Raw genomic sequence first — 19,131 nt, forward strand, 5'->3', positions numbered from 1 at the left:
CAATACCTGTGGGCCTAGAAGTCCACAGGCTTGAAATATACAGTCTCCTACCAAGGTCCCTGAGCCCTGATCCAATATTTGTGCATTTGTATACAATCCAGAAGGCTATTTTTTTTTAATTGAAACAAAGAAGCACAGAGATAGGGTCAAGGCAGCTATAGACCAGGTCCCCTCCATTCTTGCTGACTTGAGTAAAAGTTAAGAGTATTATAAGCTAGCAATGCCTTTTCATGCCCAGATTCAAGTTAGATGTTCTTACCTCACCTCAACCTACCATGGGAGCCTGGGAGGTGCATCCAGAAGCAAACAAAACGCCAGACGCAGGAACGTGCCTTTCGCTTTCTCCTAATCTTCCTTTCTCCTGGGGCGCAGAATGCTCTCTGCCGTCGGGTGAGCCATCACTTTGTGATATACACACATCAGCCAGCAGTGGTGATGCAGCATGCACTGACAGACAGACAACCTCTGACGCTAAGCTCATGTATTCCCTTTATTGAACTGTACTAGTTATTGCAATCAGATTAAGTCACATTTATAAAGCAGACCATCCAGTTGCACTGAAACCGATTATATTCATTACATAGTTTTAATCACTGTCCGGTGAACTGGCAAATCCAATCAAAGCATTAGTCTTTAATTAAAAAATTAAAAAGAAATATTCAGACAATAGCCAAGCAATCACATCACAATGCACAGTAACCTAAAATTGCAATTAAAAAGCAGTTAACAAAAAAGAAAAATATCACACCTAATCTTTAACTATCAATATAATACAAGAAGAAACAAAGGGCAACAGCATCAAAGCAGATTTATCTAACACTATAAATTCAGTCAGAAGCAGAAGCTCTAAAGTACACTAGCTGAAGCAGGACAATAAAAAATACTGAGCATGGAATACTTTTAATCTCTTCCATTAATATTCATTTCCAGCTGCTTATAATAGCAGCGCCTCATGGCCAAATCATTAGAGTTTTACATCTGGGTTGCAAATGACACTTTGATTGGATGTAATGTTCAAATGGTCCTCCCCACTGTGCCACCGTCAAGTCTTCTGCAGAGAGGTGTCCTGTAGTGCCAGTGGCTCACTGTGCGTGCTGGCTCAATGTGTGGTTCTGGAAAGACGAAAAAAGGAGACATGCATGAGGGGCAGAATAATAGAAAGCATGCCCATACCCTCCTACTCAGTACCATTTATGCAGAGCTCGACATAAAAGCTTCTCAATTATTACAAAACAAAATGCAATAAAGAAAAAGTACTCATAAGTAACAGCTGCCAATATGACACATTTGCTTTGTTCTGACAGATCTGTTAATGCTGGCATGAACTTAGAAATAAAATGCTACAAGCCAAGTACAGCCATGAGGGTGTTTTGGTTTTTTTTTTTTTTTCCTTTCAATACATATAAAGAAAGTGGTAACACTTCATGGGCAAAAACTGCCTTTAGGGATTCCCTTAACTGTAACAATTAAAAAAAACCAACCCCAAACCAAACCCGAAACTGAATCGCGGGGGGAACCGTTGCCATATTTTACTCTTTTATTCTCACTAGTACCGGGTGCAAGTACTGGCAGCAAGAGACACCAGATTGTGACACACACTTCTCAGTCCAAGAAATACTTCAGCAATAACAGCTGAACCGCCCATTCAGGCACCAGGGTAATATACCCAGCAGAAAAAAGGCTGGACATATAACCCAGAAGTTAAATCTCTTTAAAGAATAGACTTTGCTCTACATGTTTCTTTCAGCAGTTTAGAGTCTTTTTTGTTGCGTTTTTTCCTTTTGGTAAATTTGTAATAGCCTCATGTCATCACATCATGCAGTATCTCACATCAGAGGATGCTGACCTGTCTTGCCATTTTGTGCAGGAGCCAATAAATCGTAAAGGCAACCTTGGAAGCGTATTTTTAGAGCAGTACCAATTCACCTACATTTTCTGTGCAGACTGAAACCCCAGTCCCACATATAAGCTCAGCTTTATTTGTATGGTTATTCAACTGTTTGAGCAACTAGAGTTGTGCTTCATGGTGAGCTTTTCTTGAGCTGAGTCCCCAGCATCCCCAAATATAAAAATTAATTTGCATTATTTCAAGCCTAAGCAATTTTACTAGTCTCCATCTGCCTAATAACAGAGCTGGGCAAGTCCACCAGCTTGAAGTGTAATTTTTTAAACACGAAATGAATTTTGAATCTAATTATTTATTTACAATGACGAAGCTCTGAAATAAAGATATTTTAACTTTTCATAAATCATCTGGTCTTTCTACACTATCCACAGTTACATCTTGATGAGGAAAAAGAATGATCCTCTGCTTTATCCAGGGATGACATCTCCCTGATGAAAACTGTGGAAAGAGCTAATGGGCAGCCCGCGATGCGCGTGGCCAGGCGGGCAGGCGCTGGTGACCCCATTTGCAGGCAAGAACATTTCTGGACTGTGCACTCCCAAAAAGTGACCACCAGGTGTCAGAAGTGCTGCTGAGTTCCTAAATCACGGCAAAAGTTATTTGCAAGATTGTGGCAGGCGGGCTGTGAGGAAACTCCGCAGCACAATGGTCAGGCTTTAACGTGCCAGAAGGTGACAGAGGCGGCAGAAGCATCGTAGCTGCCACACGCACAGAAGGAGCCCTTGTGAAATTAAATACAATCAACTGGTGAAAACACAAAATAACTGTCCCTTGTTTAGCTTAACACTAGCCCTCTGAGCACCCCCAGGTCTGTGACGCTAAATATTTCAGAATCAAAAAACAGCAGTACTGTGCAAAGACTTGGAAAGCTTATCGGGGATAAAGCATTACACTCACATAATGTCAAGTGAATTGACAGTTGAAACTACTTTGCTTTTAGACAATTTAACATCACCAAACATAAAATCCCACGGCTTTTTACTTCGCTATACGTGCAAATTTTCCTGGCCTTAAGAAGGAAAGACCTTTGCAGTGCTGGATGTTATTCTCAAGTCAAATAATGGCTTTATGAAGAGGATGGATGGAGCCCTACAAACACAATGGCAGGACTGACAAGAAGCTTGTCTGCTAAACCTAACTGGGAAAGCATGAAACATGAAAGAATACACAGGCCACTCTGTGCTCAGACACGCTCCTCAGCATTTAACAATGGCCATTTCTTGTGCACTTCATTACAGTTCTATTTTTAGATCATCCTGAGTATCAATAAAAAAAGCAAAAGGTTTAGCATCTTCAAATCGAAAGAAGGGCTATTCGTGGTAGACAAATCCATACTTATTTAGGCAGTGTCATTTAAAAGATAATGCACAATCAGCACTAGATGCATGATGCATGGTCTACAGTCAGGGAACATGATTTCAAACTTGTGTGGCTCCTGCATTGATTACACCAGGCAGGTCAATAAAGGAATGGTATGTGGCTCTAAATCTGATAATGAAGCTTTCATTGTGAGCCCTCCCTCATCAAACATGGGTTAATAATATGTTCTGAACACTCTTAATACAACGAATATACTGGGTTTGTGACCAGAGTTTACACAAAGAAACAAACAGGTTCTACTCAGATCTGCAGCTGTTCAGAGCTGGGTCAGGTAGAAGCTGAGAAACTAGCCATGCCATAGGGCTATCAGTTAAAAAAAAATAAATAAATACATTTTTTCATATGCAAATCTTGATTTTGTCTTAATATCTTGGGAACGTACCATTTATTCCCTTTGCATGCATTCCTGGCAATCAATATGCTGACTAGTCTCCAGACCGAACAGTTAATAAATAGAACCACATTTTATACAGGACCTCACAAACACATCTGTAATGCCTACGGACACAAGAGCCTGTATGCACCGAATCCTCCCCCTGCCTTTCAGAGAGCAGATCCTGCACAAGCCACGTGGACAAATGCTTAAGTCCTGCATGCCCAAGTGCTTGTGAACACCAGACCACCAGGTTCCTCCATGTGCAAATACCGCATAACCACCACTGGTGTGTATTCAGAAGACCCACAAAAGCCTGTCCGTATCCTCTGCAACCAGTATAGGTTTCTCACCCATTAAAATGTATTTCAGACCACACAGACATGCTTTCCAAAAAAAGTCTGGCAACCTGTCTCCTATTACTAGCAACTGCCATGTCTTATCTTCTTGCTTCTACTCTCTCTGCCCCGTGTGTGTGCAGCTTATTGGAATTGTGCTTTGCAGATGTCAGAAAGTGTCTGAGACGTTCAGTGCTTATATCTCTTCTCTCGCATGTGTGTTTTGCATATTTGACCCATGCTTTATCAAATAACTTTATTAGGCACCTCTGTGTGTGCCCACAGACAAAGAAAATTCCCCTGGCTGACCAGACTTTCAGAGCAATTGAAAAATAAGTAAATCCTAGCATTGAGAATGCCCTGTGTCTCAGCAGAAACAGCTTGCACTCCAGTGCTACACTGGGCTGTTCCAGGCAGCAGAATGAAACCATAAAGGCCAGAAGGGAGCGAGCATTTTGAAACGTGCAATACTACGGGAACGCTTCTACCCAAGTTGCCTAAGGAAACTTCACCCCTTTTCCAGCAGGAGGGTGGGCTGGCAGGAAACAGCTTGGGCGTGATTTTTCAACTCTAGAAGTTAGAGTTTAAAAAAAAAATCTTAATGGTGATTTCCAAAGGAAAATAGAGCAGCCACAAAAATGAAGCCTCTCCAGGCATGCTTGTGTGTGTGTCTGCACATGCCTACCTGCTTACAAGGCCATCCATACACGTATGCATTTGGGGGCCGGCAGGAGGCAGGACATAATTTGGAAGCTGAACAGTAAAAATGGTTCTTCACAGCTCCTGTTGGGCCCCCTGGTTTATGCACGGCTCACAGCTGATACCCCACTGAATACATCATTCTGAGACATTATTGCAGCTGGAAAACTGTACAGCAGCACTAAGTCACCTGTCAAGATCAAGTAAGTCATAGCTTATTTGTAGGACAAGGTTGGAAAATTTCTTCTTTTCTTTTCTTAATAATCATGCAAAATGGATAGCAATTCTGTTAGCCACGTCAGTGGGAAAAATGCAACTACCCCGAGCCTCAGGGCTGTCGCAGTGTTTAAGTGGAATTTTCTACTGGCTGCACAATCCCCAAATGAACCATTTGCAGAAGTGTCTGTGACCAAGGAACTGGGTGACGGGTTTTGCAGGAAATAAAAAGATTTCAAAGAATGGTTGATTATTGTCCGTGTAGATACTGATTGCTCTCCAGATCTTCCCTGGGGACACCCCCTGCCTGCCCTCTGGATGCGGATCAAGCCATTTGTGCAGGACATCTACAACGAGTATTTCTCTGTTTTTCTACATGCATTATTATGAAAACACTAGCACGACAATCTCCATTTTCAGAGCACTGTGTCAAGAAGGAAAGCGTCAGGCTTGAAAGATGATCACTTACAGCAGTTCAAAGAACTCTTACAAGCTATATAAAGATCGAGAGAAAAAACGCACACAAAAAAGCAGCACATGATAGAGCAAAGCTCCAAGCCAGGCAGTCAAGCTGGGAGTCTCCCACACTGCAATGACGTTCACTGCCAACAAGTCACAGGTGTACTACACAGGAGCAGGTGAAAAAAATAAAATGCAACTGCGAGGGGTGTGATAATGGTTTGGGGCCATAATACATCCAGTCTATAGTGCCATTGTGCATCTGTTATGTATTTAGATATTTTGTACCAGCCGCTTAGAAGTATACTGTCTGTGTGAGTGATCATATACACCTAAAAGACCGCATGTTATACAGAGGTTAAGAAATGGCACAACAAGGCTGGTGATGCCCACCACCCTCAAGTGAAATTCAGAAGCCTTCTGCAGTGTTACATAGAGATTGGAACTCTGATGAAAGGTTATAAAGCCTCTCTCTCCCCTTCCAAACCCCATTAAAATGAACAGAAACCATTCCTCAAACCATTTCAATAGGAATTATGGAGATAATAGATTCATGCGACAAACAGCCAACGTGAAACTTAACTGGTGATTAGCCATTGGGTGACCCGTGCACATGAGCACGCTGGGTGTTTAGGAGAGGGAGCATGCAGTACTTGCTGCCCGCACATTGCTTCTCCAGAGCCGGCTGCTCAGCCCATGCCTCCCTGGCTGCCCCCACGGCTCAGTGCCTGGGGACACTGGGGTTGCTGTGGCACTGCAAAACCACCCGGACTGAAAACACCGACCCCAGGGGTGATGCCTGAACACAGCTGCCTGATCTTGTGACACGGAAAGTAATTCCTATTAATGCCTACATTTTTCCCAACATGCAGGTGGTCCTCCAGACCCAGGCGAGAGCCCAGGTAGTTTCTCTCCCTGCCTCATCCCCACCTCCCTGTTCAGGTTTCCACCACCCCTTCGGGTCCCGTCCAGCTCCAAGCCCAGGGATCAGGGTCTTGGCTGGGGACTCCTTGGGGCTGCGCCCCCTCCTCCCCATTCTCTCTCCTTTGCCCCTTACGGAGTGGGGCTGGGGGGAACAAGAGAAGCGATCCCTCCACTGACTGGCAACACACACAGCTTGCCAGACAAAAACTAAACCTCAGATTCAGGCATTGACTTGAAGCAAAGGTTCAAGTCTCACATTTGAACATATATATAAAAAAAGACAAAACAAAACCTCCAAATTGCTACAAACAGAAGTTAGAGTGTCTAAATATTTACAAAATACCATCTGCAGCATTCTTTTTTCAAACAATGTTTTGCATCTTTTGAATTCAAACTGGTCCAAAAATCTCTCAACCATTATTCCTCATTATACATCCATAAGCGCAGACACATACGTGCACACGTACTATTTCCCTCTAACAGCAATCCAAAAAGATGAAAATCTTTATGCCTTGACTTTATAAAGGGATTACTTTAGGCAGAGGACACAAGATGACCCTTGCTTTAGCCACTGGAGATTATGCTCTCTACAGAAAGCTGTGAGCCTTAAATTGGTGCTGCTCTAATCCTAAACTGGAGAGGCATTCAAGGGATGCCATGACCCAGAAGAGCAAGAGGAAAAAACCTAAATTAAAAACAAAACAAAACAAAACAAAAAAACCAACCCCAGCACACTGAAGGGGAGGGAGGCGAAAAAAGGGAGAGAGGGGAAAAAAGGAGAGTGAGCTTGCTTTACAGGATAAACCTTTTTATTTTTAATTTCTGGTTGCTACTCTCCCTTTGCTATGAGACTCTAAAGAAAAATCACCTTTGCACCCCCTTCCAGTTTGTATGTGCTTATTTTTAGAACTGTTTGACAATTATCCAAGGGTCTAAGACTAACAGATGGCCTGTCTTAAAGCCTCATATGTTCACTAGTTTGCACTTCTGACAAACAGTAAATGTACTCAAGAGTGTGCCATAAACAGGGCTGAATGAATACTCAGAACACAATTTAGTTAATACACTTCATTAAAACTGATAGTGGTAACCAATGTTTCCCATAAAACCTGGTGTTAATTGCTCTTCCAGTTGTTTCAGGTAACTCTTACCTGATGACATTTATATGTTTAGATCACAGTTTTTCAGGAAATAGAGTATTACTTCTTTCCTTTCCCCTGGTATTTCACCCACTACATAAAATGCTTGTAACAAGTGAACTCCAAGTTATCATGGTACTCAATAAAAAAAAAAATTGTCAGGCAAGACAGGTTCACATGTCCCTTCTCTATTTGAAGAATCCCTTGAAATGGAGGTAGAGGCAAACGAAAGGTGGCACATCCTTTGTGAAAGGAAACGGCTGCCTGTGTTACTGCTTCCTTCATCTCTGAGCATCTGATAACTTGCCGTGCGTCAGTCAGTCCCCGTGTCAGCACACTTTGAGATGGCACTTCAACAAATGCAGTTAGGAAGCTGTCCTTTACAAGTTATTGAACCAAGAAAAAAAAAAAATCACTTCGAGTGTCTAAGAAAATACACCTGGAGGTTTGGTGTCAGCTGAGAAGCTAAGTTGCCTGTTTCCAATGAAAATATCTGTATCTGAGTTACTCTAATGCTTGCATATACTTGATTACTACAGGGCCAAATGCACCTTTCACCAGTCCTGGGACACAGAAATACTTGTCTGCGCCAGGACAGAGCTGGCCCTGGCACCCCTGGGGTTTCTGTACCCGCTGGGGAGGTTGAGCAGCCGCCTTCAGTACCCACTCACCCAGGGGACACCCTGAGCCACCCCCAGGAACCTGCCTGGCTCCTCTGGTGACCAGGACCTGGCACTTCATCTGGAGTTGATGGGAAGATTCAGAACTTGTAAATTATTTACAGGGAAAAAAAAGCCACTCCACACATGACCGACTAAAAGCTGTTTGCTTTTTTTTTTTTTTTTTTAATATAAATCTTTTTTTGTGGCTGGCGTGTTTCTATATTGAAATGCAACTGCTCAGGTGTTGGTCTGTAAAATCCAGGCAGACCCAGAAGCACTCCCCCACCCTGCTGCCTGCCTTTGTTCTGCACCCCAGGGGCTGTGTGCTCTGCTGCCATGCTGCATCGTCCCAACAATATACTTGCTCAGTTTTATCTCTATTACTTACACCACTTCTGTTAATTTTAATGTATTCTTGAATTTTGATAAGCATTTCTGTGTTATTCTGGGTTTGAAAAATTATCTTTTTATACAGATACCTTTCTTAGAGTTATTTTTCCCAGCACCAGCCTTTTCTCACACCAGCTAAGGATTTTTTAGATGATTTATGAATTTAATTTCTCTTCTAATTCAGGTTGCTTAGTCCTAATCAGACTTTGACAACTCACCTAACATGCTTTCCCCTTTCCACTTGAGACTAATAATTCTGTATCATCAGTCTTGTAGACCAGCCATCGCTTTCTCTTCTTGCCTAAAAACTCAGAATAAACCAAGGTGAACCTATCACAAGTAAACTCCAAATGTGAGCCTAAGCCTGGCATAGCCTCTCATATTCAATTAAATGCCTCACTGAAAAGTCTATATGCTTCTTCCAAAAACACTGGGTAAAATGCTGAAGCACAAAAGCAAACCGAAGCCTTTGGGAAAATCTCCTTACCACAGCACTTTGGAAATAAAAACCACAGGAGAATACATTATTAAGAGATAACCGGAGTCTTCTGTTAGAGAAACTAGCCGTAAACACACCACAATTCACTGAGGCACCCAATGAAACCAGGGAGCTAATAATACCTGTCCTGAGGGACTGCACACTCCAGAGAATTTCACTCAGAAATGCAAATTTGTCAGTGTCCTTGTGATTTGTAGTCTACAGTATGCCATGCGCAAGAACAAAATAAGCTGAGGGAAGAACCTTACACTTCCTCAATGTAAATGGAGAGGGACAAATTTAATTACTGTTGTCAGAAGTGCATAAAGCCAGAATATTTTTAGAATTCCTCCACTCTTCCCACAGCCCCACCATTTCTCCCTGACTGGATCCCAGAGCCGTTGCTGATCCCAAGAGCAGAAAAGGGCTTGCGGGTCCCAGTATGCCACTCTCCTGACAACACTTGGTGCTTTAACCTCGGTTTGGTCAGCCCGTTTTTCAGGGGAGCTGGTCCTGCAGCCACCCCAGCGCTCAGGGCCAAGGCCACCCCTGCGCCTCCACGGACATGGTCACCCACCCAGTATGCAGCAGCATGCGTGCCCTTTGCCTGACTTTGAAGCAACCTTGCAAAGCTTTCCTAAGGAATGCAAACATCCCGCTTCCACTCCATTTTCAAATCTAAGCCACACGCCAACCATAGAAAGCACCTACTGCCCACAGATACACTCCTTTGTCTGTGCTACACCAAAAACTTCAATGCACGACCCAGTGCTGACCTGTTTTTATCTACTTATGGGTCCTACTCAGGGAAGCAATGATGTTTCAAAACAATTTGCAAGAGGAGAACCATTTTCCAAGAATCCTTTTTAGGTATTCCTCTCAAAAACATGATTTGTTGATTTATTTGAAGCCTATCTGAAGCATATCTCATTAATCCCTCCTTGATCTATGGTAAATCACATTGCAGAAGCCAGTTAATTGTTTGTTTCTGTGAGGGATGGCATCATCATTATGAGACCCTTTGTGACTGTTCTATAAACACTAAATGATTTCCTGATTGGGTCTTTATTATAGGACCAGGACAGCATCCTCTTGCACTCTTTTTCTCAAAAAGTACTTAGAACAAAAGGGAAATGCTTTACATAGCACCTTTAGCACTCACCAGTCAAAATGCATAGACAAAAGCTTCATTGAGTGACCATTTCCATGGGAATATAACCCAACAAAAGCCAGGAAATTCAAAGTTGAACCAAAAACTAGCTCCTTAACTTGCTCTGGTGTTCTTCAGTATGGCAAGGGTCACCATCTGATTTTTTGTAGCTTTTTTTCCTGCACCAGTTAGGTATTCCTGGTGTTAAGGACCAGCTATAAGACAGTTTCAGCCTTAACTGTGAATTTTAATGCAAACAGTAGCCCGGGCACATGTTGCACTTTTCACTTGGACAACATCCTCCATTGAGTGATGGGAGTTGCAGCTGAACCAAGTTGCTTGGACCAAATAAGCAAGTCCGGACAGCTGGACTTCATGCCGTGCCTACCCGCTGCGAGGCTACAGCACATCACAGTCCTTCTATCAGTCATTCTTTTAAAATGCGACAACTAAAGTAAAATTCCCTCTAATGGAATACTGATCTGACAAATTGTATTGCCTTGTGTTATAGATACATTTTTCTTAGAGGCAGATAAATATTCCTGTCACATGGCACCCACATACCGCTCGGGCTGACAAAATGGCTGGTCAGTGACCTGTTGCCTTGGATGTAATGGCTGTTACTGCTGGTTTCTAATTTCAAAAGGGGCATAAAAATCCTCCAATGCAAGTCTCTCTGCTATAAAATAGCAAGGCCACAGTTTATAGAAGTACTTTACATGCCGTCCCATTAGTGTACATGCCACCAGCAGAGCAGAAATCTGCAGACAGGATTGTGCTCAGCCCACTGCCCACCGCCTTGAGGAATTAACCCCAGAGGAGCTAGTAGTGTGAAAGAGCCAAGCAGGATTTGTTCCCATAAGTAAAAGAGGGGTCAAAACAACACCAACAGGAGCCATCTCCTCCAAGACGTCACAGGACAAAATAGTGAGGCAATGTCGCTGAAACAACTGTAACTGTTAAAAAATGGGATTTCCCAGCCAGTGCTACTCCATTACAACAGTGTCACTGGAAAATCTGCTGGTCTCAGGAAAATCTGCCTTCTAAACAGCAAAATGCTACCTCTTAAACAATTGTGATTTCACGCAAAGACTAAGAGCATGTGTTGGCCCCAAAGGAGGAGAAAATTTTCAGAAGTAAATATGTTCTAAACCTCTTCTCTAGTTCTTTTGGAGACACAATAATGTAATGCACCAATGACAGATACACTACATGCAGTCAAACCTCAATGCCCATGGCAATTTATTCAGGTTTAACTGTGCAACAGAAACAAATGAGGAGGCTCAGTGGTCAGGCAGGAGCTCTCCCCCAGGGCTGGCGCAGCGGGCAGTGCTTTGGCCGTTTCTGCATGGTGCAAAGCCGAGGCAATTTGGTTCTGTGTACATGCTCTGCGCGTAGGCGACCTTGGGGGGTCTGTACTGCCTGCCCAGGACATGGCACAGAAGACACACGAGATGCTCTGCAGTGAATCAGCTCAAGCACGGCTGAGTTGATAAGCTCAGGACTGCTACTGCCAAATCTGGGCTAGCTCATGCGGAGTTGGGGTGATGGAGCCTCGCTGAACCCAAGCTGACCTAACACAAAGCTATGAGCCGTCTCTACACTGATCCTATCAGCACACGCAGTCTTACTTCTATCATCTAGATTTTTCCAACAAAGCCACGTCACCTCATTAAGGACACACTGTTTAGTATCTTGGAAGTTATTCTATTAACATGAAACATGAAGAAAGAAGAGAGCATTAGCAATCCTTCAACTAGAGGTTACTGCACAAGTCAGGTCACTGCACATGCGCACCCAGCCTGTGCATCAAACATTCCTGTCCCATTTTCATTTAACATAAGCAGAAACTGCAGAACAGGCACAATCTGGAAACAAGCTGTATTCTAAATTATTTTACCTTTCTTCCTTTCCCCTCTGGTCAAAGGGAGATATAAAACTACTCTCAAAATATGATGATAAAGCAGACTATTAATTACACAAACATCAGTATATGATTGAATATACTTCTCTGAAAGTAACTTCAGAAAGAGCGAACAGCAAGGCTGAGGGCTGTTTTCAGGTCCCTGAAAGTAGGCTGGGTTGAAAATACGAACAACCTTCCTGACGAGAGCACAGAGGTGCAGGCGGTGACAGCCCTATACACAAGCCCAGGTGCAGAAAGGCAAGTTACCGACTGACTTTCTAACTATTCCTTCTCCTTTTGTTGTTATCAGGTCCCATTTTTTCCTGACGACTCATCATGCTTGCTCCATGTGTCTAAGAACAGGTAAGGCAGTGAAGAATTAGCAGGAGTCTCTCTCGTGCTTTTTAAAATCACCCTGGGAAAACTGACCCTTGGGATCTGGCCACAGGCAGGACCCCTGTCCTCAGCTCAGTCCAGCAGCCAGGGCTGGAACCGCTGCTCCTGCTGCCTTTCACTGGCCAAGGAGATAAACCCTAGGATTACACCCTAAATCTCTTACTCAGCAAATCAGAGGTACACCCAAGGCCTTTTAAATTTCTTCATGAAACTATTTTTCAAATTCCTTTTAACGGTAAAAGTGATGGGGGCTCTGCCAGCACCACAGCAGTGGGCAACAGCAGTACAGTATCACTCCAGGATTTCCTGTCTGGAATTTAGGCTTCACATCTGAAATACAACACACACGCAACACTTGTACGACTGAGGAAACACAAGACGCTTGCCACACATTTATTATCTTCCTAGGGAAATGATATAGAGGGCAAAAGAGACTATATTTACTCCCTCCCCAGCTGCTTTTACAATCTAATAATTTATTTCTCCTAGACATAAATTTCAGATTTAAACGAAATCCCCGAAACCTAAAGATGCCACATGGTAGAGGCTAGGGCAGTATTTCTTTCTATTTTGGAGATGGAGTGCTTAATGCATTGCTTTGTTAACCAGTAGCCTTAAATTTTGGCTGGGAGGGCGGAGGGAGGAGAGGAGGTGCGGGAGAGACAAGCAATTAGACTGTGGCAGACCCTAGATGCAAATGCAGGCGACTGTGATTACTACCTTCATACTGAGTTAAAAATATCTGGTTATTGAAAATTATTTTCTCAGTCCATGGGGGTTTATCTAGGTTTAGGCCGAGATGTTTATTTTTTCTGCAGCAGCTGTACTGGGGGATTCTTTTACAACATTTTGCTTACACAGTAGCTATGTATCATTCACACTTCTGAAAACTGAGGCGCTTTCTATGATGTAAGAAATCTCTGCAATTAGAAACAATCATATCCTCTTTCAAAAAAAATAAAACAAATAAAATACAACTCCAAAGCCTTCTAGTCAGCAGTTAAGACAGCAGTGCTCTTAAGGCAAATGTAAAAATCCAGGGTATAAATTCATGTTAACTGCTACAAATATATCCATCTGTTCACAGACTAACTAGTGACTGAAACTGATGAATCCACTGAAATGTAATTTTCGAGCCCACTAGCGTCTGTTCTCTTCTAGTAATAAAGTAAATGCTTTTCAATAACTGTGCTGCTTTTGAATGCCAATTTCCATTTAAGTAGGTTCGGGTTCTCTCTCTCTCCCTCTCTCTCTCTCCAAAAAATTAAAATAGCAAATGCCTTTTCTTTCCAAAGGTCAAACTAAGCTTTTAAAGAACCAGCAACATTTCAGCAAGGCAGAGAGGACAAAACTCCAATCAGATAAATGGACTGTGTAATGATTGAGAACCACGGCTGCCTCAGGTTTCCTGAATGGGCTGTAGGATAGAATTTGGTACAGTCAGATGTTGAAGCTTATATCTCTTTTACTGCAGACAAGAAATTCACTAAAAATATATAAATAATGAATGTGGCTGGGGATCTCTGCTGGTACTACTGCTGGTTCTGCAAGATGCAGGAGCAGAAACATACACTGCTCCATGTTTTTGTTATTAGTGAATCCTTGTTCTCCAACAATAAACACAGAATATGTTATCTGAAATGGCTTCTGCAGCACATACAATATAAGTTTCAGCTCTCTAAAAGTGCCAGCAAATTGCAGAAAGATAAGTTACAAAGACGTACCTAATTTGCTGTGATGAATTGTGTGCACGCTTCAGTGATCAAAACTGCAGCTGAGACCTATTATATTTAATGATCTAGACATTTCTTGTGAAAACACTCAGGCATATACTGTTATGTCTGGACAAGCATCCCCGTTTTGCCTTAGCAGCAAGCAGATGAAGACACTGAACTTTTAAAAGCATGCTGTACACCACCTTTGATGACCTGTTTAAAACGGAGGCCAGTCAAGCTCCACTATTTGCCTTAAATAATGCTTATGGCTCTGCCCTTTCCAGGGCAGTATCCCTCTTCCTTTGAAAAATGAAGTCAGTTCCTTTGGATGCTAGCGACACTTACAGGAGGAAACAGAGCTAATCTGTGCTCAGACCCCAAATTATGTTCCACAGCAGCAGAAAATCAAAGGGGCTGTATTAGAGATCTCTTCCCACCAGCAAAGAAAAATTGTGACAAGACTTTTTAGAAAGAAAACAATACAAAAAATTTTTATTTGCCTAGATACTACACAAATGTTCTGTTTCTATTTTAAGGACTATGTCCTGCTTAGAAAGGCATGTGCTACCAAGCCCGGCAGGGCCAAGCAGTGGTACCCAGATCCGCTGTCCCCGAGGACACCATCCCCACGCAGCCGGCTGTGCCGACGGCCACACTTGTGGACCTACAGCTTACTGCCCTTTTGCTCTGTGGCTCTACACAGAGCAGGAGGGAATTGGGCTTCTTACCACCTTCCTATGGGGACAGGAATTTCACCTTGTGAACATATGAAGGACTTCTGAATAAAAGGTCTAAGGCTTCCAGGGCTTTATGTCTGGCTCCTCCAAATTTCTCCTGCATTGATTTGCGTATATTGCTCAACTTCTGCCTTTCCAAATTTGTAGAAGAGAAAAAAAACCACCTCAGAAAAAGTGCTGGTAAACTTAATTCATTCGCAGTTATAAAAACCACAGAGATCTGCAGAGAGAAGCCACACAGAATATTCTTGCTACCACACATTCAAGAGCTCATTTTCTCCCTCCTTGATCAGTTTGAACCTCTTCCTATCATTCATTGTTCAACAAAACAGAGCAAAACACAGAAGTGTGCATTTGACTCCAGAAATAAGGATTTCAAAGTGCTATTTCATTCACCTGAAGAGCTGCTAAATACTAGCACAATGGTATAGTGATAGTGTGGTAAAGAATGAAGAAAAGGTATTTGTTAATTGTTGACATAACAAAATTAATTTTCCATCCCTAAACTTTTTCTCATCTCTCCCGTGAGCTCTGATGCAATGTTACTGACTGGCACTGCTGAAATGCCAACTTGCATTTCTCATCCTTAATTTCTCTCTAAATGTCATTAGTAATTGTTATTGCCAGACCAGAGAGTGCAATCTGGTCTTTCTGAAAGAAAATCCATTTCTCATTTCTTCTCCTTTGCTTCCTCCTTTTGGTCAAGGATGGATGTTTAACACCGCCTGTGTGCTCTGCTTCCAGGAAGATGGGAATGCATTAACATATCTGGAAGTAAAACATTCCTGCTTTATTTATTTACATATAGTATGCCTGGATCTTTATGAATACCAAATTGTATATTCAGAAGGGTCTTTAAAACACATCTTTCAAGAACACTAACAAGCCTTAATTGAATAAAGCTAACAAGCAAGGGAAAGAAAGACCCTTTAATCTGTGCATACAGACTCCTCTCTGGATGCTTCCATAAATTACTCTTTTTGGTGGGCAACAATGTTGTCAAATATAAAAGCGTATTATATGATTTTTCTCTCTGTCACATGGAAAACAAAACTCTTCAGTGAGATGTGTAAACTGGTCTACCTTTGCTCTGGATTAACGTATCACCCTCATTTACCCATGCAAGTAAAAATGGTTTCCACCACTAAGAGGGGAGGTGAGCTTAGACATCCATGTGCAAAGGAAAACCTGCAAGTGTAAAAGGTTGGCTCCTTGCATACCATTATATATTGCGCCGGTGATTTGTAGTTATGTGCAGCTCCTACAAAATTTGGTCTCCAGTACTTAGAGGCAAGTAGTACCTTGGCACTTTGAGTCAATTTAAGGAAGGACTCTGTGTCATGACAGACCTTTAACTGGGCTCCCCATAATCAGCACATCTTACATTTGTGTGTCTGCATTATGTTTTGTAACGTATATAAAGTAATTAGTTCAAAGCTAGGCTGCATTTCCATATCGATTAACTAAAGGCATCCTATCTCAGAATAAATAGACATTTGGACATTTCCAGCCAGGAATTGTGCTTTCAATAAACACAATTGATGCATATACATTGTCTCTTGGCAGCTTATACTCCTTCCCATCTGTTGGGATGGCATGGTGCCTATGCAAAAGTTGGTTGGACCCTTGCCCTAAGGCATAGATGACAGGCAACAACGGGTTTAGCTGGGCAGCCTGAGCACCGAATCCAAGTGCCATCTCTGCTGTAGGAAGCCCCTTCTGTGTGCCAGCACTGCCACATTGGAACGACATGCCTCCTTACACTTGATCACACATGTTGACACTTGGGTGCGCTTAAGTGCATTAATGACTGAAACGATGTCTTTCACCTGGCTCCCTTCTTTTTTCCCCCCGCTCTGCATCACTGCTGGGCTTTCTGCACATCTTAATGTGAAGTTGCACATACTTTGCTAGCCAGGGCCAGCCACAGAACAGCGTTAATGGTGTAAGAAATGAAGAAGGCTTTTTTGTTATGGGACACGCTGCTCCAGTGCCAGGCTTTTCCAAGCTTCATCTCACGTGAGTCTTTACAGACTTGAGAGATCTTTCTGTGTCTCACTGAAGAGACCTCAGGGATGATAAAGATGCAGCAATATATTGATCAGAATCATTTTTCCAAATGAAAAAATGCTACACCTTGTCACTACATCAAACACAGGGCAATTCAATATTTCTGCACCATCCTCTGTTTCAACAGAATTGGCCACACAAAGAGGCCATGTGGTCTGGATTACATGGCTGTTCCAACAGCATCCCCAGCCCCAGACGCAGGGAACTCCACCTCATTTTGTGCTAGGGAAGAAGGTGCCAAAGACTCACAGAGGTGCACGAGCATGAATATCTCTGGCTCTTACACAAAGCATTAACCTCTGTGGATGTCAGGCCCAGGAAACCTCCAGCATCCCCCACACAGAACCTCAGCTGCAGCAGAGCCCAGCGACAGCCCCACATAGTCTGTGATGGTGTTTCTTAGCTTTGGCCCTTATGAGAGCCTGTTCCTAACCCCAAATTTTTAAACAGCCGTATATTCCTCCTCCCCTGAATTTAATCATATGTATTGAAAACCAGAGACCTAATAGGTAAAACTCTTCCCTACTGTGACAACAGATCAGAGATAAAACTTATGGTTTTGCAGTCCATAAAGAACGTTCAGGCAGACAGACTCAACACGATGGGTATATGCCTACAGCACTTTTAATTTTTAATTATTGTTAGTTATAATTATCTGACTGCATCTGAATGAAACCCAGCAATATGGCTGAAATAGATTTTGGTATTCTTGTAATTTATTAGCTTTGTAACTACTAATAATTAAAATTTAACAATACTCCAAGCACCACAGCAACGTTTTTTAAGAAACGCTAGCCAAATCTGCTAGGATAACTGACTAGGTCATTTTCAGGATTTTAAAGGAGGACTAACATTAAAAAAAAAAAAAGGGAGGGAAGATAGATAACAGACTCTTAAGAGGCTATCAACAACCAAAATGCAAAGATATAAATCCTGTTTAAAAGAAAAAATGGATTTACTTGCAGAAAATTAATTCTACACATGATTTTGTGGGTGCTTCATATGAAACTTAGAAAGAGCTTGTGGTTTGTTTCCAGCAAGAAGCTCCTGATGTTTAACATCTAAGTCACACCAAAGTTCTCAAATACAGCAAAAGTTACGTTAAGTGAAAGTACCGCCTTGAGATAGAGCCACATTTCAGGTCCCATTTGTCCTGCCATCCACACACTCCCCCGGGGAAAAATATTTTCTGCAACTTCATCAAAATACCGTAGATTTGCTTTTCTCTCACTGACTGTATCGACACTGGAGCCCAGAAGCACTGAGATATTTCAGTGTCGCAAGCACATAGGGCTGTTTGGAAGAAAAATTTTACTCCTATTTAAGTAAGGTTTCATTTCTTGTACCCCCAGGAAGTAGTTAAAGCCCATTTTTCAAGTAGGAGCTGAAGACACTAACCACTAAAAGATTTTGAATAGCTGGGTACAGACCCCAAGTTGCTTAAGTCTTTCTTCAGTGTTCTGATGACTGATGGCAAACTAAGCCCTTAGATGTAGCCCTGTAGACTCACCTGGTTGCAGGTGGGTCATGTACAAGCCAAGAGGCTCTCGTTCTCCCCATGTGGTTCAGGTGACACTGTTGTACCCAGATGGCCCCAAGGACCACTGGCATGAGCAGCTGGACATGTTGCTCCTCATTGCCCCACCCAGGGAAGCCATCACAGGTACAGAGCAGCATCTTAATGTCCCCCATTGGGCCACGTCAGGCTACGCGGTGCCTCGCTGCGGTGCCCCCCTTGCCTGGGCAGGATGCAGCCCTCTGTAGGAGACACCTCTAACATCGGAGCTGACATTAAAAGCAGACTTAAAAAAAGAAAACCTGCTTAGGGCTTGATCTGCTGTAATCAGCAGAAAGAATCCCAAGGACTTTGATGTGGACCAAATCAAGCCCCTGGAGGACGTTCATGGTAAATCATTATTAATATAATGAGTGCAATTTCTGTGCAGCAGCTTATGCCTGTTTATGGATATATGAAAATTGCCAGCTTTTCACATAAAATAAAATGAGGAGGGAGACAGATCACAGTGTTAGCCAATGAGCCATAGTAGCCATTCTCCTTCCGATATGTGTATGTTTAAAGAAACTGGGCACTTAAAATGACAGCAAATTCCTCCAGTGAAGCTCCCTTAATTTAGTGGTTTGACATATCTCCAAATCTGAACAGAAAAGAAAGCCCTTTATTCATAGCAGGCA

General features: G+C 42.6%; 1 protein-coding gene across 6 annotated transcripts in view; it reads right to left on the reverse strand.

Moving 5' to 3' along the window:
- Positions 1 to 477: 477 nt before the first annotated feature.
- ZNF423 (zinc finger protein 423) overlaps positions 478 to 19,131 on the reverse strand; it is a 237,833-nt gene continuing 219,179 nt past the window's right edge. For all 6 annotated transcript variants that reach the window (XR_012652210.1, XM_075040191.1, XM_075040190.1 and 3 more), the window contains one exon: positions 478 to 1,112. Coding sequence is in view for 5 of the 6 variants with exons in the window: in XM_075040191.1 (XP_074896292.1) it covers positions 1,083 to 1,112 (30 nt within the window). In the remaining variant the exon portion in view is untranslated. The remainder of the gene's footprint in view (positions 1,113 to 19,131) is intronic.

This window comes from Buteo buteo, chromosome 11, assembly GCF_964188355.1.
Source record: "Buteo buteo chromosome 11, bButBut1.hap1.1, whole genome shotgun sequence".
Classification (NCBI taxonomy): domain Eukaryota; kingdom Metazoa; phylum Chordata; class Aves; order Accipitriformes; family Accipitridae; genus Buteo; species Buteo buteo.